Raw genomic sequence first — 27,412 nt, 5'->3', positions numbered from 1 at the left:
CCCAGGTTAGCAACTCAAGTCAACACATTAATGAGCCTCTGGAGAGTGAAGGAGCTGGTGACTGGGGCAGACACATTAGAAAATTGAGACAAGGGAGAAAAAGCAAAGGAAAGGTGAAAGCCGAAGTGAGATAAATAACAATGAAGGACATATAAAGGTGAGGCAATAGCCATTCCTTGAAATTTAAAAATTGGTTTTGAAGCTTTTATTGTTCTAATAGGCAGCAAAGACCTAATGACTACATTGCAATTGCGGTTTCACTTCATTAGTATATGATATGAATTGCCAAAAACTATATGTTGTCAATAAATCAGAGGTGTGGAACAGCAGCAAAGACACTTGGCAAAAGTCATATCAAAACAAGTTAAGAAACACTGCATCCTGATAGTTTACTGAGTTTCTAATACTTTTATAACACTGACAAAATGTCATTAAGTCATCAGTTACTGTTCCACTTTCTCCTGAGAAAAGTAGTTAGTATATGACAGAGGCAGGGATCATTACCATATCTTAGTGTTTAGTGAAATGATGTAGGATTATGAGGAGCTGGTAAAAGCAAAGGATAATTGAATACAAACAAGAAGAGACAGAAAGGAGAAAACGACACGGATGGGAAGCTTTATTGGTCTTGTAAGCCTCTTTGTCCCATATTAAGTCACGCAAACTGACAAATATCTACCAGTGTCTGGGCCTACTGGGGATTTGGTGAAGGAATGAAGAGTGGGCGTTTGGACATCGATCTTTACCGCCACAGTAACAGAGATCCTTTTCTGACTTTGCCTCAAGGAATACGCCCCCACAGCTCCAGTGTTGTGGCTCCCTACCCTTTAGTCTCCTTTACCATTTCTCCTTCTCTTTACCTCCACTTCTTGTTACTGTTTCTTTCATCATATCATTGTATCCCCACTTCTTCATGCCCTTCTCTGTTATTCCTAATATCAGTGTGCTACATTTATCCTCCGCAATCTTCTCCTCTCTACTGTATCTCCTCTTCATTCATCCATTTCAGGTTAACGACTTGAAGAGGCCCTTTGACATGAAACATCTCTGCTCTTTGAAATGTTCAGGTTACACTTGTGCGTCTTGATAAATATACTCAGTCTTAACAGATCTCTCGGCAGGAGGAGAGTCAGAGATGTAAATGATGATTCTATTTTAGTACTATGGTGGCATATTCCATTAATATCACCTCTCTGATTTATTCATTTTTCTTATGTTGAGGCAGTGAAAGGCAGACCGGTAACACTTGATGGATGCTTCAAGTTCATCTCTTTTAGAGAGGAGAACTGTGTGCACTTTATGGAAGAGTGATTGGAGATGCTTTTGTATAACCAAAAGGTCATCTGTTTGATACCCACAGGCAAGGTGGCGAAGAATTGTGCTTTGTCAAAGTGTGGTTCATACTGAACTTGTTGCCTTCCCAGTCTCACTGGTTTTATTAGTGCTCAATCAAACTAGTATTTATAAAGCTGCTCTAATCAGTATTTTTATATGAACAATCAGTGCTTGAAGTGGAAAAAAACAGGTGCCAGTACTCTGCATTCACATGTAGTCTATATACAGTATCTCACAAAAGTGACTACACCCTCACATTTTTGTAAATATTTGATTATATCTTTTCATGTGACGACAGTGAAGAAATTACACTTTGCTACAATGTAAAGCAGTGAGTGTACAACCTGTATAACAGTGTAAATTTGCTGTCCCCTCAAAATAACACATCACACAGCCATTAATGTCTAAAGCGCTGGCAACCAAAGTGAGTACACCTCTAAGTGAAACTGTCCACATTGGGCCTAAAGTGTCAATATTTTGTGTGGCCACCATTATTTTCCAGCACTGCCTAAACCCTCTTGGAGTTCACCAGAGCATCACAGGTTGCCATTGGAGTCCTCTTCCACTCGTCCATGGATGTTGGAGACCTTGCACTCCTCCACCTTCTGTTTGAGGATGCCCCACAGATGCTCCATAGGGTTTAGGTCTGCAGACATGCTTAGCCAGTCCATCACCTTCACCCTCAGCTTCTTTAGCGAGGCAGCGGTCGTCTTGGAGGTGTGTTTGGGTTCGTTATCATGTTGTCTCCAAAGGGAGGGGATAATTCTCTGCTTCAGTATGTGACGGTACATGTTGGTATTCATGGTTCCCTCAATGAACTGTAGCTACTCTGTGCCAGCAGCCCTCATGCAGCCCCAGACCACGACACTCCCACCACCATGCTTGATACTTCTCTTTGAACTCCTCACCTGGTTGCCGCCACACACGCTTGACACCCTCTGAACCAAATAAGTTTATCTTGGTCTCATCAGACCACAGGACCTGATTCCAGTAGTCCATGTCTTTAGTCTGCTTGTCTTCAGCAAACTGTTTGCAGGCTTTCTTGTGCATCATCTTTAGAAGAGGCGACTTCTGGGACGACAGCCATGGAGACCGATTTGATGCAGTGTGCGGCGAATGGTCTGAACACTGACCCCCCCCCCCCCCCCCCCCCCCCCCCCCCCCCCCCACCCCTTCAGCCTCTGCGGCAATGCTGGCAGCACTCACATGACTATTTCCCAAAGACAACCTCTGGATATGACGCTGAACACGTGCACTCAACTTCTTTTTTAGCAGCTTAAAAGGCAGATATTTCCCTCAGGAATTGGTGGGAACCAGAACAGAGTATTAAAAGTAGTAAAATATTGAATATTGGTTTTAACTTGTTGGGTGCAAATAGGCAACTGTCCCCTAACAGGTTGGCAACTCAGAGCAAATCTGTGTGATGCTTTCTTGTAGAGTTCAACTTTTATGAACTTTCAAACACAAATGTGCACCGCTGACCCTTTGCATATTTCTTGCATATTTTCTTGACAGTATTTACTTTTGAGGGAATGGAGTTAATAATCTGTGTCACATGACCTATTGACAAATGGTCACTACACTGTGGCCCGCGGACAGACATGTCCTGGTTTCTCTATAGTGTCCGAGGGTTTTTGGAGTTTCAGTGGACCCAAAGATTGCTATGGACCCGAGTACAGACTAGCTAGAGAGAGTAGATAAAGTGTACTTCTCTGTTTATTCTCTTTGGAAAATAATTGTAACTCAGTTATTCGCTCAACCCCTCAGCCTGTTTTTATTTTCCATTTAGCTCTTTTAACCCTGATTGTACACTGCACTGTAACTTTTATTATATTTTAATGTGTATTTTTTCAATTTCCCTATGTTGCTTTTAAACTTTTTTATATTTCCCTGTTGCTTTTATGTTTTATGTAAAGCACTTTGACTTACCTAATGGTGGTGAAATGTGCTATACAAATAAACCTGCCTTGCCTTACATCCCAGAGTTTCCAGCACTGCCTGTTTCATGAGGGCACGTATTAGTATGAATTTCTTTTATTACAAGCCTGCCTCCACAGCAGTATAAAGTAAACATATGCTTTATAGACACGTTGAGCTGTGCATGGTTTTAATTGTTCATCAGACACAAAGCAGCTGCACCACATGTCACGCTTTGTACGATCAGTTGGATCTCAAACACCAGGAAACGCGTACACAAATCAGTGTCTTTGTGTGTGTGTGTGTGTGTGTGTGTGTATCCATCAGCTCTCTGCAGCTTCATCAACAAGGCTGCGGTGTGTGACGGGGCTCGGCATAACATCGCTCAAGGATGTTCTCATATGTGTTCATAGTGTGAGAGGGTAGGTCAGGCGGCATTCAGAACTACAGGTCTGATGGTCATTGTGCTAAAGGACACCATCCATCAACAGTCCCAGCGGTGCAGATCATGCTGGAATCAACCAGCCTGTGTGTGTATTTTTGTGTGTATATGTATGTGTTGTTTTGTTGGTGCTTGAGATTGGAGGCTGACACTTAGTGAATGAAGACTTTTGGTTCTGGCTGACAACATAATTAGGATTATAGAGGATGATGTTTTGGCTGATTTATCGCGCCCCAAGCCCCCACACCCCACCCCACCCTCTAAGTGTTGCTTCCCCCTGCAGTTTTTTGGCTCACTGCCAATATGTGTGTACTCCGGGAAAAATGGGCATGCCCACCGTGAGTCTGTTACTCAATGAGATCTGATTCTCCGTCAGAGTGGGCGCATGTCTTTTTCAGAGCAGGAAAGAACAGATAGCCCCAACCACTCTCGCCGAAAAGAGGCATAGAAAAGAAAGCGTTAGGGCGTGCTAAGGGAAGGAGGGCGGGAAGGGGAGATAAAGTGCTATTAAGATGAGGAGATGGGGGACAACTTTCTCAAGGTGACTGCTAGAGACCACTGCAAACACATACAAATGAGTTGGCGGAGCAGAGACAGAGAAAAAGTGTAATAAATGAAACCAAGCATATCCTCTCTGCAAAATGACTGTTTTGACACCACTGTCCTGTTTTTTTCCCTGCTGGCCAAATCGAATCGACACACATGTAGCCCTGTGTCCTTCGAGGTGAATGTTGAGAAAGGGGCACATAATATTTGAACACTAGATACGAAACGGAAACGGATACTAGAAACGGACAGTGGGTGATTTAGCCAGTGAGGAGTCTACACGTTATGCAACAGCCTATTGCTTCTTACATAACGCTGCAGTTTCAGAGTAGAAGATTAGCCCCACTATACAGTTCTCCTTGTAGCAGATGCCATAGCCCATCTCCTCTCACAGGCATAATGTATACATGTTGACAAGTTGATTAGCCATATAGAGCCAGAATTACCCTCAAAAGGGAGATGCAGAGATACCATTTGATGTTCTATCCGGCCCAGTTGCAGAAGCATATGGTATATCTGGCTTACAAATTGAAATGCTTGCTCAAGCTGTAACATTGTATGAAATATTAAGCTGCCTTATACCATCTAGAAGTGTGTACGTGTGTGTGTCTCCATAGAAAAAGAGATTGCTTTTTGTTGGGCATTTAGTACAAATCTACGCATCAGTCATTTCTCTGTCCATGCCGCTCCCCTGGCTGATTCATAAACTAATAAATACTCCAGCTCTGCATACTTACACTGGTATGTCATGTTAGGCTCAAGCAGATCTGGGCAGTGATAGATCATTTTTGGAGAAATAAGAAAGATGCTGATGAACAGACTATTAATATGAAATCTGTCAAAACAAATCATCAGCGTCAGCAAGTTTCTGAACTGGTCAGCCGCATTTCTGGTCTTTTTTCTTTTTTTTTCTTTTTAGAAGGCGGGTTGATACAGCAAAATGCAAAATACCATGAGTGATTTAAACAACTGCACTCTGTGTCTCCCTTACTGAATGTCTGAGTCTTGCCAAATCCCCCCCCTCCAGATCATCCAGCAGTGGCTTCTTTGTTGTTTCTCTGTTTTCCCTTTCTAATTTGCCTGTTTGGGAGCTCATGGATCAGATTTTAAGAGGGAAATGCAGAAAGACACTGAGGAAATGCAAATAGATCAAGACGAAGTTGTGTTTCCATGTGAAGCTGCAGGGGGTGTTAGAGAAGAAGCGCATCGTGATTGAGCTGTCTGTAAAGAAATGAAACTAAGAAACAAATCTTTCAAAAATGCATTCACATTCCCCCTTTGTCTATTTTTCCCCTTCTTAGTTGACTATCAGTGTGTGCAGCGAAGATAGAACAAGATCTTGACATCTTCAAAAGGAGCTTTGATCTCAAAGCACCTTGAGGCCCTGGAGGATCATCAAGGTTCTCTCTGTCCTTTTATCGCGCAGCGTTTCCCTCTGCCCCTTGCTCCTCCTCCTCATCCTCCTCCTTCGCTCCATCTTCCTTTTCTGCGTGATCAGTGAGAGCTCTCTGAGGCTGCCTGATAACCCTGATCCACACACGCCAACTGCAGCCTCGTTCTGGCGCTGCCTCATTCTCATTCCGCTCTTGCCAGCAGCGTTTACCTCGACGCACTCTCACACATTGCAAGGTCATGTTGAAATAGTTCAGATGGAAACTCTCCATATTCCAGCGCTGCTCTTTCTCGTCTGTTGCTGCTGCACAAAATTCCAAAGCCATATTTCTTTTGTCTTAGAGAAAAAGACTAAACCCCAATGAGAGAATCACACAAACTTTACTTGTCGTCAACTTAGTGTTGTGTGAGAAGCTGACCCACAGTTTTTGCTCTGCAAAAAACATATTATTTGTTCCACCAAGGTCTGAGATATTTGTCAAGGACATCAAGTTGGTGCTTGAGGAATAATAATAATTATATTCAAGAAGACTTTTTTGTTAACAAGCTTTCCTTCCTCATCACATAAAACTTTAAGTCAAAACTTGATGCAACAAACCAGTTCAACCAATTTTGATTGAAACTCTTTCCAGTCTGTTGGTATTTCCAACACACCCCCTGCCACTGAAGATCTGTAATTGTTTAATTGAACTCTTAACTCACAGAGATGCTGTCTTCTTCAGCAGGTTGAGGTTTTAATCGGATGTAATTGGAAAATATCTCATAAAGCAGGGCCCTTTAGTCCACAGTGGACCCCTACCTATACTACGGACTGACCCATAAAAAGAAGAGTAAGATGAGCTAACCTCTGGATAAAAGAGCAAAAACTCAACGTTCATAGTGACATTAGCTGACAGTTATAGCAGATTAAGGGCTGCTAAGCTGTAGTTTAGAAGTGGTGGTGTTTAAAGAGCAGCCAGGGCTTATTGTCAGTTACTTACCAGTCCCTTCATTTCAGTGTTGCAGGCTTGACTGCTCCCAGTTATTCAAAGATTTTTTTTTCTTCTGTTTCCAGAGATATGTTCGCTTAAGGGAAATGGCCATTAAAATGTCATTACAGCTACACTAAAATCATTTTTAAAAAACCTCTGGTTCCCAGCGGCTTCCCACCGTAATGGGCTCAATACATTCCCCCAGCACCGGGAAGAACGCTAATGTTGCGGAACACAAATGCTAATCTCTCTGTAAATATCACTCAAATTCACTCTCCCTTCTGCTTTTCAGTCATAATAGTGTGGATTCATTCTGCTTTGCCCAGGCAAATTGAATTAATTCTCCAGGCAAAGGTGCTATGACAATTCTAAGCTTCCTCCTGCATGGGCTGTAATAGAGATGATCCTGGCATTTCTCCTCGCTCCAAAAGCATTTCACTCACACTTCTGGACAGTATTCATATTCATGTTTGAGAACCAATATTGGATTTTGGCATGCATAGGGAGAGCAGGGGGAAAGACTGTGAAGGTCAGTCTATAACATGAGTCAATTGATTAAGGGCCCAAGAAGCTGGAAGCACTTTGCCATTTGAGACGCTCAACACTCTTTGCGGAATGAGATCATCTGTTGAGCAATCCATCAAGCTCCACTCTAAGAAACTCATCCTGGTCTAACTTAGTTCTGATCTTCATCTAGGACTGTTCAACAGTGCATCATGGCCACCAGCAATTCCACTTGCACCGCTGTTTGAGCATGGTCAATTATTCACCCTAATCGCAGTCATCGGTGCATGGCCATACTGTGGCCTAAGCTGCACTGTAAACACTTCACATAGCACCAAAGAGTGGTTAGGATGCACATAAATTTGGCTGTGATTATACCGCTCATTAACTTACTGCACAACCTCTGCACTTATTTACTCAATTAACTAGCTATTTTATGTTCTGTTAACACTAGGGTGTTATATTTTCCTATTTTAAAATACTTAATCAGCCATGAATAATTGAAAACCACCGCCAGCAAAAGCCACGCGTTCACCTCTGAATATCTCGGCATATGGAAGGTGGCAAAATAAATAGCTAATGAGATAATGGAATCAATGAGGTTGTTGCTGCAATCGGCAGATAGCGGGGTGCAAAAGTGACTCCCTGTGCAAATGAGCTTGACCTGCAGTGACAGCCAGGAAGCGTTTGTGCCAATAGTATAGGCGGCAGGGCAATTGCTGCTCTGGATCTTATGGCTGTGCATGACAAAACTGCAACAGAAGATTTACTGCCAGACAGAGAATTTGTCTGTAATGGTGCTGTCTGGTATGCACCCTTTCTGTTTCTGTCTCTCCCACCGTTGTTCTATGCCGCTCTGGCAGACTGTAACTCTGTAAATGACTTTGACCTTTCCTGGGACTGAGGACAGCAAACACAGAGGGAGAGGAGAGAGATGGCGGGAGATGAGAGTGGAGTAGGCGGCTGACTGTAATAAACTCGAAGCAGTGGGCGGCTGTCAACACTAATAGATGGGAGAGGGGAGGGGGGTCACAGGGTTGATGAATACTAAAGGTGCCTGAGTCCTCAACAAGTACTCTGTTCTTTACCAGGCTGATGGGTGTGAGAACTGATGCTCACAGCGTCATCAGACTGCAGGCAGTGAGGGCCTTTTTTGGTGAATATCTTGATTTTTGCCATAAAACAGCAAAGGAGCGAGCTTATCATGCGTATGAGTGTGGAAGGTTTTATGGATTGATGACTGCAACATAATTGTACTGCTTTGCAGTGTACTTTTTAGTTGCCAATTTTGTTGCTTCAGTGTAATGCATTCACACACACACACACAGCGCACACAGACATAAGGATTTGCTTATATTTGTATTAGGATCCCCATTATGCAATGCCAGCTCAAACATACTACTCTGGTTAAACATATAATATGGGACACCAGTAACAAAGAGTGTTTCATATACCTCCTGAAATGTGGTTTTAGGTTTGTATTATTAAGTGTAGTGTCACAATTTAACAGTTACTTAGATATTTCTCTGAAAGCCATCATCTCCAACCCTGATGGTGCTATAGTAAAGGTCAGAGGACAACCAAAGTCAGTAGGATTCATCCTGTGGGAAGCATGAATATCTGTAGATGGCAGTCCATCCAGTAGACCAGTCTGGACCAAAGTGGTAGACTGGCCAACCAACAGAGCCACGCTCTAGAGTAAAGAATGTTTGAAATGTTCCAGGTTCTGTTATAAAATGTTCTAATTCATGGGACTCAATGAACTGGTATCAAACTTCTTTGATATGTTGTATTTACTTTTGAAGCAGGATTTTCAACCAGGAGTGAACTTAAACGTAACCAATGGGCAGAGATAGGCAGCATTATATGATATGGGCAAAAAGGAAAAATGAACCCACTTCCAAAGTATCAGTGTCCCATAAAATTGAAGTTTGGGATCTTTAAAAGAGTAAAACACATCTGGATGAACCTTGTCCAAAGTGCACTTCTGTGTTTTCTGTAGGTGCCTTCTTACCCTAATGTTTTCTACCATCCTCTGTCTATAGGAACGGGGAAAGATCGGCGTGATCTTCAACGTGGGAACGGACGACATAACCATTGAGGAGAGCGCGGTGATGGTGAGCGACGGCAAATACCATGTGGTGCGATTCACGCGCAGTGGTGGCAACGCCACACTACAGGTGGACAACCAGCCTGTCATCGAACGTTTCCCTTCAGGTAGGACCAGGGGCCCCAAGCTGGGGACTGAGAGAGGGAGGGAGTTATCAAAGTTGGATTTGAACCTTTTATAGTATTGAATTTTCACATAAACTGGGTAACACAGTGGAGAGAGAAAGAAGGAGCTTTTGAAAATAAATATTACTCATTAATCCAGCATTCCATGCGCCACAAAGTGATTTTTATAGGAGATTCTGTGAGGGCTCTGGGTTATTTATCAGGACATTCATATTTAGAGCGTGCCTGCATTATTCCAGGTGATTAAGTCAGGTCCTGGTCTGAAAGGCAGGAAGAGCCAAGCAGCCTTCCTGAGGCAAGCAATCTCCCATCTAAGAGCAACCAGCTCTCTGCAGTTAGTCTACCATTGTAGCTTCTGGCACTGTGAAAGCACTGAATCGAGACCAGCAGAATGCAAGTATGCCAGTCAGGTATGGTTGGTAAGCATGGGCACTGGGCAGAATACAGAAAGAGGACACGCTGGGAAAGTATGTGGGGGTGTTTATAAGTCATGCCTCGGCTTCAGTATAAACACAGGCGCAACATTGTAACACATGCAGACTTTAAACAAGGGCAAACACCCAACGAGTCACTGCTAGGTGAGTGCTAATGTCCTGTTGTTTAACCATTATCATGGTATTCTATTTTGGCCTGAATTTTGAGGCTATTTTTGGCTACGCAGAAGCTCTCACTTCATTTCTCTCTCCATTGTGTTTCCCCTTTGTTCATGGTTGTTCAAAGGAAGACATTTTGCATTTGGTAAACACCGTGCTAAGCCAGGCTCCACTGCCTGCAAGTGGTAGGTGTTAACGGTCATGTGGAAAACTAATACCTGAATACAGAAGTACACCCACCGGTGTTTTTATTCTACACTGATGTTGTCTGACTTAAAAGTAAATCTCCATCCCCACTGAAGTGTTCCATCGGCATTGTCCAAAAGCACTGTCATTGTTTCAAAAAGCAGGGAGAGTGCTACTAATGTAGCCATGATATTTACTCTAGTTGACTTATAGAGCAATGGGACTGTGACATTTTCTGTCACAGCAGTGATCCCACATTTTGAGGCTTTGTTTTGGCATTGAGAGAAGCGAATTCTCTTGCTCATCCGTCAGCACAGCGAGGCTGGACTGAGGGGCATGCTTCACAGCCAGAAGAGGAAGCGCCCTATGACAGTTCACTCTTTTCAGTTGTTATTATGATGGAAATGCAGCCCTTTTCACAACAGCATACGCTCCAAAGAGAAGCCTTCAACTAACAATAGCTCGAACCGCTCAGAAAATAACCGCAGAGCAGCCTGTTAACATTGGCAAGTGAGTGTCATCATCCAAATCTATGTTTTGTTTCATAAAGGAACATGAATGCACAGCCCATATTGTATTCTTTTTATTCCCCTTCCCTCCTGCCCTCCTTTGTCTTTGTCAAACATTTCTTTCCTTTTCCTCTGCTGATCAAGAATTGAAGCGTGTTATTTTGTTGTTGTTTGTTAGTTTACTTGATGAGTTTTGTGTTTGTATGCTGGGGGCTGGTGCCTGTCTGAAGTTTAAAGAGGTTATGGGGACTAAGGAAATAGATGAAGGAGAGGGGATGTCGGTTGGTGTGTAGAACAGCTTTGATTCATTTATGTGAGCTAGATCTATTCAAACTATTTTTGGATGCTTGCTTTGAAGGTTCCAGTTGTCATCGTCTGGTGGGGCGGCATCCTGAGGAAACAGAGATGTTACACATTAGGAAAGCAAAACCTTGTATGAGGCTTTGGCACACAAGGGCGGAGGAATACGTAGGGGAAAAAGGAGGTGTGTAAATTGAGACAGTGAGGTTATAGTTTGTAGAGGGGAGAAAGAAATAGGGGGAGCTCCCTTGTTGAATCAAGTTCCTGTGACCCAGATTGGAGATTTAGACATCTTAAGATTCTCTAAACAGGACAAAATACTCACAACATATTCAGACCTACTTCTTCTTTTTGATGCTTATGTTATGCAACATGATTGCCAGGCTTTCCCAGTGTGGCACTGAATCTTAAAAGGTCCATGTAGCCAGATTTAAAGAAAGAAGAAGAAAGAAAGAACAAGTTGTCATGAAAGGTACCTCCAATGGGGCTTTCTGTTATGTGTTACAGGTGCCAAATTTGTCTGGTTCCTCTAACAAAACAAGGAAGTGCAGTTTCCTGTGAAATCTCTCTCCCCAAAGGGGCTGTTGTGACCCACATCAGGCAGTCTCAATGGGATACCACTGCAGTTTGAGCCCTGTCTGCTGCTTTGTTCACACAGAGAGTTACATGTGGGATTCGTCCTCTTGTAGACCATCACCTAATAAATGTAAAAGTTCCCAGAGGACAGCTACAAGGACAAGGACGATAGGTATAAAAGAGAGAATGTAAATCTGTCACCCTTACGCATGAAACACAAGTGACAGGTTATCTTTCTGTATATTTTTCTGACACACACACGTTTACAGGCACTGTAAATAGGGCTTCAGCTCAGTGTTTGCATTGCTTTCCACGCAAACACGCCGTTTTTATAAGCCTTCTAGCAGCAGGCTTATAAAAAGAAGGCCAATGCGAGGTGATGATTTGGAGAGACAGGATGTTAACAGCAAACATGGTCGTCACGAGTCAGGAACATTCAACTGCAAAGCAACACGTCTCCTGATGTCCCACGAAGTGATATTTGTAGTCCTCAGGGAGTGTGTGTCTGTGGGTGTTTTGGCCCCTGTCTGATTGTCTGTGCAACAGTGCGTGCGTCTATCTGCGTCCATGGCATAGTGCAGTGTGTGTGTGTGTGTGTGTGTGTGTCATTGTTTTTCCGTGTGTGCATGTATGCATTTGATGGACAGAGAGCAGACAAAAAGTGTCAGAGGAGCGCCCGACCAGCTAATCCAGTGTGTCATGTGTCCCCGGTAGGTCCCGGAGCAACAGTTATTGGCCCACCCCACATCCCACATTCCCAAAATGGCAGACTGGCTCAATAAAAACATCCCTGTATCACACTGAGCACCTCAACCTGGCCACAGATAAACAGGCAGATGTTATCAGCAGTGCCATACGGACTGTAATTGTTCCATTTCCCATCAGATTCCCTGTATTTACTGGTCATCTGCTGTGAGAAAGGTAGCAGATATGATGCGGCTAATTGTTTAGTCTGCAATGGTTTATTTGCAGTTTTATACCATTGGCCTAGAGAATATCTGATCTCATTTCTGATTGGCAAAAGGGTGTGTACTATTTTCAAATAAGCTCCAAGGACATAGCGGCCTAAACACTGTTCTGAATTAATGTTCATAGCTGAAAAGCTTCTAGTTTGAGCTGTTACCAGATTACAGAGGTTTACACTTTTGCAGTGTAATTCATGTTACGGATTAATTATGGGATGCAATTATGGGACAATGCTAAATGATAAAACAGTAGGAGCAGTAGCACAAAGTTTGCTAACATTAGCCTGTGTAAGCTACTTGTCATACCAGACCAACCGAGATGATTGATTTGTAAAAGGAAGAGCGTGTGATTTCCTGCGCAGTCTTGCTTTAATGATCTAAATGAAGTATCTCTAACATTGACGTTAAGTGCTAATTCCAAAGTTTTTTGGTAACATCTGGGGTCGTTGACATTCATTGATATTGTGATTTTCCCAGAATTTACATGCTAATCCTGCACCTTTGATTTTCTTTTGACGTGCATATCTGTAGAGAATTATTTGGGGAATATTGTGTTGTTCTATATTTATCAACAATTAACTACCAACATCGTTGATTAAAAATGATCAGTATTTGTTATCTTGAAACCCAGACTAGTCAAATCCTTTGATTGTCATTATGAAATTTGCATCCATGTTATCCTGTTCTTTCCCAGTTTGTGTGTGTGTGTCTGTACATGTGTTTGTGTGTTTGCTTTTGAGTACATATGTAGTCGCATTTATGAGTGTCTAAGTATGTGCATGTATGTTTACCTTTGTTTGTGTGATTACCTGTGAGTGTGTATAGAGGTGCTTTCATGAATCATCATCATCTTATCTCTTTGCAAATCACCCCACATTAACTCTTTTTGTGATTATACTAATTAACCACCGTAAATTATGGCATTACAGTAAAAAGGAAGCTTCTGGAAAAAAACATTTCCATTGGGTTCATGCCACTCTTAGCATTTGGACTTAATTATCGTGCCCCCTGAGCTTTGGATAATTAATATTTTTCAACCAAAGTTATTATCACTATTAAAGCATATTGGCTGGGATTAACATATTTTGCTACCTCATAACAGTGTCATTATGACCAATGAGAGTGCACAGTGTGACTTCCACACTCACTGTTTCTTCTCACTTGCCAGTATTTACAGGCTGTAAATCTACTTTGCTTTAGTTTCTGAGCTGCATTAGAAACAGAAAGTTGCAGTGGAGGGGGTGGAGGGGTTGACAACAGGTGAGATAGAGGAGAGGGAAAGCAGTATAGTCCTCTCCAGCAAAGTGCTTGGGATGCATTGCTGAAAATGACGGACTGAAGAAGATGAGGGATGAGGAGAGGACGAGACAGAGAAGGAGAGGCTGGGTAGACAAAAAGAGGAGAACGAGACGCAGTGTGCTTGCTGGGAGATAGCTTCTATCACTGGTGTGATGGATGAGGTTTTGCATGTTACTGAACACAAATTGGATTGCATCACAGGAGGGAAGATTACATGCCGCCTGGACAGTACGCAGCATGTGTACACCTCTCACATGCAGGCACATACACACACAATGAAGCATTGTGCGTGAACCACAAATGATTTCATAACAAACATCACTTACTACTTGCTAACAAAATTACTCACTACTTGAAACGCACTCAGTGTTCGTATTGAGTGGACCAACACTCCACTTAATACAGAACATAAATCAAGGACAGCGAAAGATAGATAAAGTACAAGGAGAGGGCTATTGTCATTCCTCGCTTTCAGTCTTTGAGGCATTTAGTGGGTCCATTCAGCGTGAAGACTGACCATTAGAGAGAGGAAAAGGGGAAGCAGAGAGATGTGGATTCACAGAGGAAGAGGCTATCTGTGCCAGTGAGGTCAGCTCCAGCTCTTCTGACTGAGCTGTTAAGATGTTCTCACTCGCCAGATAAATGGTCCAAGAAAAGGGGTCAACAAAGCTCTCGGCTGCACTCTTTCCTCCTTCCTGCCCCCTTTTATCATCGCCTTTATGTCTCCACCGTTTCTAGATATCCATCTTTGTCTTTGCGACTTCCACACTCAGAGAGAAAGAAAACCAACCGTGAATAAGCAAGGAGGATAACGAGAGAATGTGAGGAGGGGAGGTTGAGGCAGCCCAGAAGATCTGCTTCCCTTTGTCCTTTAGCAAAAGCAATATGAGAGCACTCAGCAGTGCCAGTTAAAATGTTAAAAGTAGGGGAGAGGAACAGGATTAGGAGAGGAGGGGGTGCACTCTATACAAGACAACACAGGAAGACAAATCGCTATAGGCATATGGACTTAAGCTGAGCGTGGACCAGATTTCACTTAACTAGCACAGGCCTCCGAGCCAGGAGTATCGAAGCAGCCCTGTGTGACTTTGAAGGTCCACCAAGCAAAAGATGAAAGAAGTGTGTGCAGTGATGCAGTGTGGCATTTTGACAGGATTGAAAGGAAACCATCTTTAATATCTTATTGTTTGGGAGGAGCACATCTATATACTGTAAACTAGGCTCGTTTACAGTATATTTTAGCTTTTTGTATTTAACAGTGCTTAAGGTAATTACAGTGTTCACTGTTGCAGCAGCACCAGGTAGTATGGTCAGAGTACAAAACCGAGTTATCATTACAGCTTGTAAAAGCCTATATAAAAGGAAGCAGTGGAAAGTAACTAAGAACACTTACTTAAGTTCCATAGTGAAGCCCAACTTTGGGGGACTTGTACTTGATTTGAGTATTTCCACTGTAGGAGCATAAAATGGTCAGACTTTCTACTTTCTGCTAATTTTAACTTTATTTGTTTGATAGCTCCCGAAAACGTATTGGTTACTTTGTATGTTTACATTACATACAAAACATATGGTCATCTTAGCGTAAAATCCATGATTCCTTTTTAATCTGTATTGGCTAAGTTAACACGTTACTGTTCATTATTTCTCATGGTTATTGGTGTTAACAAGTGGAGTTTTTAAAGTCACACTGAAGTCTAATAACACCCCCAAGCATAGCACTGCAACTGCTAGTCCTTTTAGGCCATTGATCTGATATTATGCATAACTGACATATGTCATAGTTTGGATTTTTAATTTACTCATCATTATTTTCAGGAAAGTATGGCAAAAAAAAGTGAGAAAGAGTTAATTGAGGTCAGCCAGCTCAGTCACTTGTCACTGATGACAGTTCCCCCTCTTTCTGTGGGTTCTTAGTGGGCCTCTGGTGCTCTGCGACTCCTTCAGATTGGATCTTGCACAGCTGGAATGTGTCTCCAATTATTGGCCTGTGGCTATGGGATGAGAAAGAAAGAGAGAGAGAGAAAGAAAGTAATGATGAGGAGAGAGCGAAAGAGAGGGAGACCATATCTAAGTAGTGCAGAGCAGGAGAGGGAAAAGATTGCTTTAGGTAATTAGAGAAGTGACAACTATGATTTCCACATGAGTAGGGGGGCTATCTCTGATTCACTCTGGCAGCCACTCTAGCACAAATCCACCGTGGCTGAAGGATTCTGTTGAAGTGAAAACGAGCGCATTGGATTGATAACGGCTGGAGATGAAAGATGAGCAAGCAGTGAGATGTCATCAGTTCCAAATACATGCTGACACGAATGGTGGGCAATGTATTTACACTGAACAAAGTAGTGTGGTGGATAGGTAAATTGCTTTATTTTCCACGCAGTAGCAGTTAGGTTGGAGGGAATAGGCAGCAAAAAATGCCATCATTTCATGTGTTTTATCCCACTGGCAGATTTTTTTCTCTTGACTTTTAGAGACAAAAAAAGACTTGATAAGATGGAGATTCCATCAGAGATACATTTAGTAGTTACAGTGCATAGGGCAGTGGTTTCTTCTTCCCCATCTGCTCTAAGACACCCAGTGGATATGAAAGCAATCCATCTAAAGTTACCTAATGAAAAACAGAATGAGGCTAACTTGACAGAGAGAGGTTTCTGTGAGAGGGAGGGAGAGCAGGATGGCCGGTGGCCAAGCGTCTCCAATGTAATCTCCATTGTTGTGGATGGATTTCCGATGTGGGTGTCCTGTACAAGGGCATCTGGCTGCCTGCAGAGCTACATGATATACATTTGGCTCCTTGAAGAGACTCCACACACACTCACATGCACACATATCCACTGTTACAGAAGGAGACAGCGTGAGACAGAGTAGTTTGTGATTCATGTGTTGGATTATCAGCACATTAGATTCCAGCTCTCACCAACAGACATAGAACAACTATGTGTGTAACACTCCACACACCAAGCACGCCACACAGGTCTCTCGTCCGTCCTCCACCTTCTTTGTGTGTCCCCGAGGTGCCAGTCAATCGGCGCACCCTTGCCCTGCCCCTAGCACAGCAGCTGTGATACCTATTCAGGGCGAACCCCATCATGGCTGTTAATCCAGGCAATGCTCTAGGCACCAAGCATGGAACGCTACAGGAGGACAGATAGGTTTCTGGCTTCCTGAGTGGAGATAGCACCAGTGTTTCAGGGTGGATGTTCTGAGCCAGGGGGTCCAGAGCCGCAGACATGCTGGCTGGCCAAATACACGAGTAGTGTGAATAACTGTGGACCAGCCTCTGATGTTTGCATGCACATAGTCTGCTGGGTTGTGGCTTGGCTTACATTTTACTTAAGATAATTATATGCACCTATAAATAGAAAACAAATGCTTTTTTCACCCATATGTCCCGGAATCATACAGTATGCCCTGTGATAGATAATTACTAAAACAATACTTACATCTCCTTCTGAATCTGAATCCATCTGAACAAATAAGCCTTAGAAATCCTTAGAAAAATGCAACGCTGAAATGTGGTGACTCGCTTATCAAAGTCTTGAGATCATGTTGTTACCAAATAATTGTCTTGTGACTGTTTCACTTAAGTACATAACATGTAAATCAACAGTAAAATGGATGATGCCTGTATTATCTTACTTTCCCATTACATGCATCACAACCCAGGAGTCAGTATGGAATACAAAAATACCGTCTTCTAATAGTCAGGACAAGACTTTACCCAGGTTGAATGAAATATGATGTTTACATGTAGCTGCCCAAAATCAAATACTATGCGGCGACATGAAGAAGAGGGAAAAAAGAAATCAAAGCAATAGAGGCAAAAGATATCCTGACTTTTAGTCCCTAATATCGGTCAAGCTCCAAAAACACTAGAATACTACATTTCACAAAATGCTACCAATAGAGCATCTTTCATTAGACAATCCCTGCCTGCTAAGCGCCCATGTCTTTCAAACCCCAGTACCCCAATGTTGTAACGAGGGCTTTTGATTATTATTTTTTTGTCTCAAGCTCGAGTTGAGATAACCCTGATAACATCCCTACAATATCATCAGGGGTGAGTTTCTCACACTTGACAAAGCTCATTCAGAACCACAGAAAACTGTATACACCTGTTTTCAACTTCTCCCCATGACTAGTATTTTAACAGTTTGATTAAGTAGTTTATTTTTCTCTCTCTTGTATATCAGATTACCTTGAGCGCCAGGTCCGATAGTATTGTTCCGCCGTCTTTCACATCAAGCAAAGGGAATAGTCTTGGGAGCGATGCGGTTGTGATAATGGCGGTGAGGGAGAAGACTAGGGCCCAGCTGTTTAATCTATTCCCCCATTCTCATGCAGAACAGTCTTCAGCTGGTGGGGAGAGGAGCGAGAGGGGAAAAGTTTCACTGGTTCACTCAGAATGAATTATTTCTCCAAGGATCTGAGTGCAAACAGATGCAAACAAACAAGCAAGACACGGAGGAATTTAGATTTTCTGCCAGCGGAGTGTAGATGACTCAGAAACCTGGGCAACAGAACTTTGTGGCAATATTTTTCTGTCGCTCTGCATACGTTTGTGGTCAGACTCACAATCACATTCTGTTCTCCATCACCAGTTTTCTTTTTGTTTTGAGTAGATACACATTGTTTGTTGTTTGTCATACTCTGGTTGTTGGTGAGGCTGTTGTCACTCCCTCTTGTTTGCCAGGGAAAGAATACATATGCATTTGCACACTGTAGACGCACATTGAATTTGTTCTCACAATGTACAACATTTAATCTTCTAGGCAATAAAGAAGGATGGAGGGATGAAATGGAATGGAGGTAAACAAAACAAAAGGAGGGGTTTTAAGAGATTAGATTTGTAAGAGAATGTAGGAGGAAGACTTAGGACAGAGGGAAGAAAACGTTGAGAAATAATGAACAGAAGCTAACTGGTTCAAAAGAAGGAAGGAAGACATTTGAGGGGAAGGGATGAATAAAAAGAAAGTTGTTGAGGAGGGGGGAGTTGGACAGGACGGAAGGAGCAAAAGCTCAAGAAGAAATAATAGAAAAGGAAGAATTGGGATACAAAAGGAGGTAGTGACGGTGCAAGGAGGGAATGGGGGATGGAAGGAATTGGTGAAAAAGAAATCCAAATGGAAAGGGGGTAAAAAAGACATAATGAAGTGTGGATGAATGATTGTTCAAGAACAAGGGCAGGACAAGCAGAGAATGGAGTGGATAGAAGGAAAGAAGCAAGCACAAAGGAATTAATGAGAGAGTTAAACAAGGAAAGGGGCTTAAGGAGAGGGTGATGCAAAAAAGGAAGGAAGCATTCAATAGAGGAGGCACAGAGGAAAAGGAGGATAAAACCATTTGAGGAGTGGTTTCCCAACGTCAGTGTCTAACAGATGCCACTAGAGGGAGAACTACATCTCTCCAGTTGATACTCATTATAAATTATTATTTGGATGATAAAATGGACCCTTCATAGGATTAAGGTACTGGAAGTGGCTGCCTCAGTGTGATTCAGACAAGACAGGAGGGAAGAAGAAGAGGGAGGAGATTTAGTCAGGATTTGTGGATGATATAGCAAATGCAGCAGTAGAAGAATATAACACTCACAGGACTGATTCATCTCACTGAGGACCACTGCCTCCCACTATTTTCCTTTCACTGTGTTATTATTTCGCCTTTTCTCAACAGCCAACCCCCCTCTCGTCTTTCCCTCTCTCCCCTCTCTCTCTGTGCTACCAGCAGCGTCTGTCTCTCCTTTTCTAATTCAGTGATTGCTGCAGAGTGCCCATGTCATCTCTAAAATAGGCTGGCGTGTGCGCTGTGCACCGTAATTGCTGCACTGCCGTTCCAGAAGGCAGAGTAGTACCTAGCTATTCTTAAGTGCAGTGTGAACACATGCATGTAATTGGTCCCACTAACATGCCGCAGTACAGATTACTCTTAATTCAGAACAGTTTGCTGCTATGACAGATGTTTTCAAGTCACTAAAAACTACTGGGAAATTGGAATGGAAATAATGACTTCACCTTTCAGATTGTTCAGACCCCTTATAGGGTTAATTGAGGTATTATTGCAGATGCTAATAAAAGCATAATGACTGGCAATTATAGATTGTAGAAAGATCAAAACATCCACTAACAATTTAACTGCTTAATTTCCTTCTTCCTGTTTCCTGTATATGACCTGCCCCTGTGAGTCATATAATACATTTTAAGCACCTACTGTTACATGTTCATCCTGCTTGTCCTCTATATGCTTCTCCATCCATTTGCCAGCTATCATTTGTTCCAGTCTTCCTCCTTTGCCTTTCTTTCTTTCTCATTGTTTTTTTCACTGTAGTCCTATGTCCCAGCTGTGTAAGTTCACATACAGTATGCACACGTGCACATAAAAACACTCCTCCTCAGCCTTTGTGAACCATCAATGTGTAGGCAGGTGTGTGTGTGGGGGGGGAGACCCCTGGGGAGTGGACTTAGGTACTGCAGAACTGAGAGGTGGTCTATTTAAGATCACTACAGCAGCACAGTGGGGGAAGCAATATCAAAGTATACTACTTAGGATGCAGGATTTACTTCAGAACACTTCTGTTTAGAATTTAGCCCCTAACTCTCCTTCATCACTGTTTTTCAATGGCTCTCTCTTTTTCATGTCATAAACCTCCAAAACAGACTCATATCCAGGTCCAAAAATGCTTATATTGTTTTTTTTAATGCATAAAATTGTTTTGTTTATTTTGGCTTACAGTGGCAAATTATAACAGAGCCAGGAGCAAATAGAATTTACTTGGACTGGGGTGATTAAGTAGGCTGAACCTAAAAGTTAAATTGTATCACCTTGTATGTAGTGACACTTTTTTGATTCAATTTCCATTCAATTAAAGAGATAACAGCATGTTCCTCATTTTCTGGGAACCCCAGATGTCGCTCCTCATCGACATCTGGGAATTTCCTGACCCCAATTTTTTTGGAATCACTGCTTTTCCATCTCGTTTTAAGCCTGTAATCTGCAAAGATTGCCGTTTGACATAGACAATAACGTCTAATTAATCCTCCGACAGTGCCACCACATTAGACTTCATCAAACCCTCAGCCTGGCCACCATCCGCCCTCATCTCCCCTAATTCCAGCTCCGTCTCTTTTGACGGTGTTGGAGATGTACGCAGCATGACCCGAGGTTGATTGAAGTGAAGTGAGGGATAATAAGTTTGCACAGCAGCTATGAAACTTCTTTGACATGCTGATCAAGTGATGCTAATTGCCAAGTGCCACTGAGAAGTGCTCAATTAATGCATGGGGGCGGGGGGGACCTGAGAAAAACACAGTGCTGACAGTTTCACCAAAACCTTTTTGCTTTAGCTGAAGTAGTAGAGTCGGAGTCAAAGTGAAGTGATGCTCCACGGGCAGAATGACATCCTGTTGTCGGATTTGGGGGGAGATGGTGATTTTCTAATCAGAAACTCTTTGTGTGGAATGGGAACTAAAATGTGTCTTCCTTGAAACAACCATGACCTGTGTTTTAGTACTGTGTGATTATCTCTTGCTCATGTGAAATAACAATGGTTTATTGCTGATGTTGAGATGTCTTTTTTTTCTGCTATATTCATTCACAATTTAGTCGTTCTGTTGTTCAACAATTACTGGTTCTTTGTGTGATTCTAGCTTAATTTACACCATTACTGCTAACACATTTCTAAAGTGCATTCACTTTGCGGATAGCTGTCATAAGCTAGCACAACAAATGTAATCATACTATATCTAAATAATTCATAAATCTGTTTAAATTGTTAGTGCATTTAAAAGAACACTTAAACTCAAGGTAACTAGAATGCTGTTAACTTGTCTAACCAAACAAACCAGCTCGAAAAACACATCAAGTTCTTCCTGTCCTAACTAAAGCTGATTTAAAGAACATAACTTGCTAAACATTTGCCATGTTGCCCTTCTAACCTCTAACCTTTCAACTTCCAGATTTTTTTGTAACCTCTTAATTTGTCTTCTCCAAATTTCTTAAAGGGAACTTTGATAATGAGCGCCTGGCTATTGCTAGACAAAGAATCCCATACCGACTCGGTCGGGTAGTTGACGAGTGGCTACTCGACAAAGGTAATAAAATCCCTTTAACTCCACTAATGATCTAACCACCTAACCTACCGTTAACTACCACTCTGGAGGAGGTGCAGTGCCATGTAACAGGGGTGAATGTGATTTGGCTCTTTAACAGAACTGTAGGTCCCCTATAATCCATTTAATTGCCTTTAACATGCCTAATAGTAATTGGCTGATGTATCATAAGTCATTCCTTGCAGTTATTCCTTATCTCAATTGGTATCTGAAAACCAACCTGGTAATCAGGCATTGTTGGAAGATTTGTTGTTTTCTTTCACATGTTTGCTATAATTTTACACCCTAGCTTGCAGACTTGAAGCTGTTCTTTGTGTAATAATTGGCATTTCAAAAACATTCCAGTAGATGTTAGTTTTTAATAAATAAATAAAACACCTTTCTCTAGCATTTGTATGCAGATATCCAGGGGACCATATCCAAAGCACCTTAAACTGGGGCTGCATCTCTTCAGAGAATTAACCCCCAAATAACCCGACATAACCCCCTAATAACCAGACCACATGTAAATAGCCTATGGATTCCGTTTGCTTCTTTCCTGTGTCTTTTGTTGGCTGAATGTGAATTTGCATTGACTCTATTTAATCATTCATGAAAACAAAAAGAATATTTTATTACTGGATATTCAAGAAAAAGGAATCCCCCATGAAAGTCACTAAAAGTTAAAGGGACTGTTGAAGTGTTTGTTCAGTAATCAGTCTACATTCACTGCAGCATGTGGGCGCCATTTTCTGCCTAACATGATGCATAACTAGTGCCGTAAGGGTCACATGTGGTCCAATCAAAGTGATGATTCTTTAACCCTTTGAGTGCCAAATGTCCCAACCTCTTTGTCTTCGTCTTGTGCCGTGTGTTTGTGCTGCTGAAGGTGGTTGATTCTTTAAAAAGAGCGAAATAAAATAAATCAGGAAGACTGCTAACTGGAGCCTTAAAATAGTTTCTGTGTCACAGTAAAAGCATAGCAGACATTTCTCATACACTTTTGTGCATATTGTGAAGTCTGGTTGTTTCAAAAAGAGGTTAACAAGAGCACATATAGTACCATTTTGCAGAATAAAACCCACAGTGTCGGGATGAGAATTTACAAATGTAGATTATTAGAATATCCAAAGCTGTGAGACTTGTTTTATCTTTTCTATTTGCATGAGAGATGTTTTGAGATTATCACAATTTTTTAAGCATTAGCCAATTAGCTTCAGATGCTCCTCAGAAAGGATATTGTGATATGTGATAGCACATGCAGGGAGGAATTGAGAAGATGAAATTTGTCTGAGCAAAATAAAGTATTCATGTGACAGACAAACAAGATAAATGAAGAGCTTGCATATTTATTTCATGGAAACAAAACAATCCTTGCATTCGTCTCCAGCTCCTATAAACTGACTTCTCTGCTCTCCTCCGGTGCGTCTGGGAATGCTCTTCAGTTGAGGGTAGTTAGGACACAAATCAGAATTTTAAAAGGCTTGGGAGATGAAAGTTGAATGAAAAACTGGATCAATAAAAAATGACTTACCCACTTATAAAATGATTTTTGCATGCAATGAAACTCTAAAGAGAATGAGCTAGAAACTGAATGTATTATTCTCTTTCTTCTATAGTTTGAAATGAGTCTGCATCCAATCATTTAGATGAGAGCATTGGGAGAAAGTCGGAAGACGAAATAAACAAATAATCCCCATCAAACCTCAAATGAGGGCTTTGATCAGGGGACATTTTCAGAAAAATGTGCAAGGTTCGCTTATTTGTTCATTTGATTGGATCTGTTAAAGAAATGTCACACACACGTCATGGACTGAAGAGGAAAAGTGGTTTTGGAAGAGCATTTCTAAGATACTTTTTGCATAAAAGACATATTAGTCTAGATGATGAGGGGATTAGCGGACATTTCCGAGCTCAAAGGGTTAAAGCTGTTTTTTTGCTTTGATAAGAAAGCGGCTAGAGCGTGAAGCTAAGAAACTTCCAAGCAGAATCTAACCACCTAACAGCAAATCAAACTCCACCCACACTAACCGCTGGGGGCTTCTCCCATGACTTCCCACCTACCTCCGCTAGCAGTAAATTGAAATGATTCGAGAGATTTTCCAGCTTGGCCCTGCTGATGACAAATTCAGAGAGCCCCCAGTTATAACCTTGTTATAAATTATGTTTAACTTTTGAACGCAATTGGACCTGGATGGCAGTATTTGGAAGAACTTGGACAGGTTGCGGCGATCGCTTGGGACAAAAACAAACAAAAAAAAAGCTAACTAAGTTCTAACTACTACTAAAAGAAACAAATCTCAAACTGGCAACTTCTTCCCCTTGTCTCCACTTCCATGTAATGCAAAACTCAGAGGGTTAAAACAAAGCAAATAACTGAACACCAAATTCAAAAACAACGCACCTAGCCTGGATCATTGAAACAAAATGTGTTTGAAGAAATAAATGAAGGTCCCTTTAACATTTATTGTTTTCACCACCAAGTAACTGGAAAATGTTTTGAATGTACTGTTTTATGTGTCATTTGTTACGCAGGGTGAAGTGTGTATGAGCATTTGAATGAAAGTTACAGGCCTGGATCATTTATCCTGTAATATATGTCCAGTAATGGTCGAGGCTGTGTTGCTGATGGTCTCCAATCTCTGGGGATTGTATTACAACAATGTCTTAAAGGGTCTTAACATGTTCTTGACCAGAGTGCACAAAACAATCAGCCCCATGGGTCTCTCTCCAAGTACCTTAAATATTTCATCATTATGGTATTTAGGGTATAAAGGGGTAGGAGCACAGTTTTACTTCTTCCTACTCCTTTTCACACACACTAAAAATTAATGAGTTGTTTTTGTTGTTCATTTGTTTTTTACCACTATTTTATTTTTGGTTTTCTCTTTAACACGTTGAATTATGTAAAATTCAAAGAGCATGTGTGGACAAAAACAAACTAAGAGCCTAGGTTATACTGTAATGGAAGTCATCTGATCCAGCAGTGTTCTAGAGGAGAGCTGTGCTGCGGCGCCACACTGTGTCACTGCATCTCATTCTGTAGCTCTTCTCCTATCTCCAACAACACCGTGAGGCAGATCATAGTGAGCATCTCTGGCCGACTGTGTGCCTGCTGACTAAATCGTAACCGGCAGCCATTACATGGACTGAATGGAGGGGAAAAGTCAGTGTCAAAAGTTTTCAGCAGCTCTGTCTGAGCCAAAACTCACTCAAATGTGTCCCCTTTCTCTCGCCTCGTGATGGATCTGTCGTTCCAGGTTTTCTGCTCTGCTCTGTCCTTCCTACCCTTCACTCTCTTATATTCCCTCTTTTATCCTTGACCAGCCATCGCCGAAAACATGGCAAGCATTTCCCTACATCGTTCTTTAAAAATGTGTTGCAGCTTCCTGATCCCATCAAGGACCTCCAATAGAAAATAATGATTGCAAATAACCAGAAAAAATCAATTCCCCTTAGTTGTTCCCTTTAGCAGATGAGCAAGGAAGCGAATAAAGCTCCTAGCTCGTCTTCTGGCGAGTCTATTCCTCAGAGTTCTCCACTAGCATGGCAATCCAGCTCTGAGTGAAACTACATGAGTGCAGGAAGGAGGAATACGACAACACCAGCTCTCTTGGCCTAAAAAGCAAGCTGGAGAACAAGGTTTAATGTTCAGTGTTTAATGGTCTGGTGTGAGCTCCCCCATTCCCTAATCAAAAGCAATCAAGTCTTTCCACTTGGTGTGGGGCCAGAGCCCAAATCAGCATCTCCAGGCCAGGCATTAGTCCAGATCTGCTATTCATGATCTCAGCTTCATTTCAGAGATGCTCTCACATCGGGCTGCAGTCAACAGAGAGTAAATCCGTCTGAGTCTGTCTTTCAGCAACCCCATGATGAGCTTTGTATCCCTTTAAGAAACCATCTTCTTTTCTCATCTGATCTCTCTGTACTATTATGGTTATATTACAGCGAAGTAAGGGGAAACTGTATGCGTTTTAACATGCTTGCTCATGAGTAGAAAAATGGCAGCGAGAAAGCATCTCTGTAGCTGGAAAGAAGTGACATTTTGCTGTTATTTCATGGTTCCCTACCACGAAATGGCCTAAAAACAGCACAGCTGGAGTAACTAAAAAGAGAGAAGATTGCCCCAAGCTAAACACTGTCGATCTGGTAGGGGCAGTTTTGGATATTAGTAAAGATCAAAGATATTTACAAATGTAAATAGTTATTAATATTACTTATAATATATGAATATAGATTTAAAAAATATGGGGCACCACCCTGGAATCACGGGCCAATAACCAGATGTGAAAACAATCTCAAAGAGTGGTTTGCCCACCTATAAATGCCAATATGTGAAGACTAGTGAAGGGTGAAGCAGTGACTGTCACAACCAGCTGTTCAACAACAGTTGGTCCAGCACAATACACAAACAACCACAGGCAGCTGCTCTTTAAAAGTTATGATAGGATTTTTACCCGTAGCATAGATCAGTGATCAACAACTTCAGCCACAACCACTGTCATGTATTGTAAGCACAACAAAAGCATACAACAATCAGCAAGCATATGTAGCAAAGTGCTTCTTTTTGCAACCGACAGGAACCAAAATGGAGGACACAATATACCGGTCCTCACCAAGATGGCGTGGAGTACAGCTGGAGATTAGGCTACACTTTCTGGTTTCCAGATGTGTATATTTGTAGATGTGCGTAAGGTGTATAGTTATGTGTGCGTGTTAGTTTAGGGAGAGAGAAAGAGAAAAAGGCACACAAAGCATGGTATATCCAACGAAGGTTAAAATGAAGGGCAACTGGACTTGGTTGAAGCTACTGGAAGACGTTTCGTCCCTTATCCAAAGGACTTCTTCAGTTCTGACTGACTGGCAGGGAAACTCAGCTATTTAACCTCAGTGGGGTCGTTATCCCGGGTCATCGATACCGCTGGTTCGTTAGTGTTCCTTGTTGCTGTGACGACAGTCGTTACAGTCGTTAAGACTACCTGTGGCCAAAGACTGAACGACCATCGTTGGTATCTTCATCTGAGGCCAAGAGGTTACGTTTGTTGAGTTTCCTGGGAAGTGATGAAAGGACAGCATTGTAAGTGGGGGATAAGTGGTGGCGTAGACCCCCTCCCCTGTTCAATGACGGCTTCTCAACCCTGGTGTAGATGGCTTCCTTGACACCTCTTTCAAACCATCCATCTTCTCTGTCTAAAATGTGCACCTGGTGGTCCTCAAACGAGTGTCCTCTGTCCTTCAGATGTAAGTAGACAGCAGAGTCTTGACCTGAGGAGTTGGCCCTTCTGTGTTGAGCCATGCGTTTGTGTAGTGGTTGTTTAGTCTCCCCAATATACAGGTCTGTGCATTCCTCACTGCATTGGACCGCATACACTAGATTGCTTTTCTTGTGTTTGGGTGTGCGGTCTTTGATACCCTAAATGGACTTTTGTGAAGACAGCCACAAAATCCAAGAAGAACAAAACTACAGGGGAGGAGGAAAAGAAGGTCAAACGCAACAACATTGTGATTCCATACGTGTCTGGAGTATCAGAGAAACTCAGGAGGATTTTTAACAAACA

The 27,412-nt window shown here is 42.1% G+C and overlaps 1 protein-coding gene across 1 annotated transcript in view; it reads left to right on the top strand.

The window, feature by feature from the left end:
- Positions 1 to 22,751, top strand: part of nrxn2b (neurexin 2b) — a 578,222-nt gene extending 555,471 nt beyond the window's left edge. Inside the window, exons 18-20 of the mRNA XM_046065329.1 lie at positions 9,153 to 9,324; positions 21,768 to 21,857; positions 22,744 to 22,751. Of these exons, the coding sequence (XP_045921285.1) occupies positions 9,153 to 9,324; positions 21,768 to 21,857; positions 22,744 to 22,751 (270 nt within the window). The remainder of the gene's footprint in view (positions 1 to 9,152; positions 9,325 to 21,767; positions 21,858 to 22,743) is intronic.
- Positions 22,752 to 27,412: the final 4,661 nt, after the last annotated feature.

Source organism: Micropterus dolomieu, linkage group LG12, assembly GCF_021292245.1.
Source record: "Micropterus dolomieu isolate WLL.071019.BEF.003 ecotype Adirondacks linkage group LG12, ASM2129224v1, whole genome shotgun sequence".
Taxonomy (NCBI): Eukaryota; Metazoa; Chordata; class Actinopteri; order Centrarchiformes; family Centrarchidae; genus Micropterus; species Micropterus dolomieu.
This window is presented reverse-complemented; position numbering and strand designations above follow the sequence as displayed.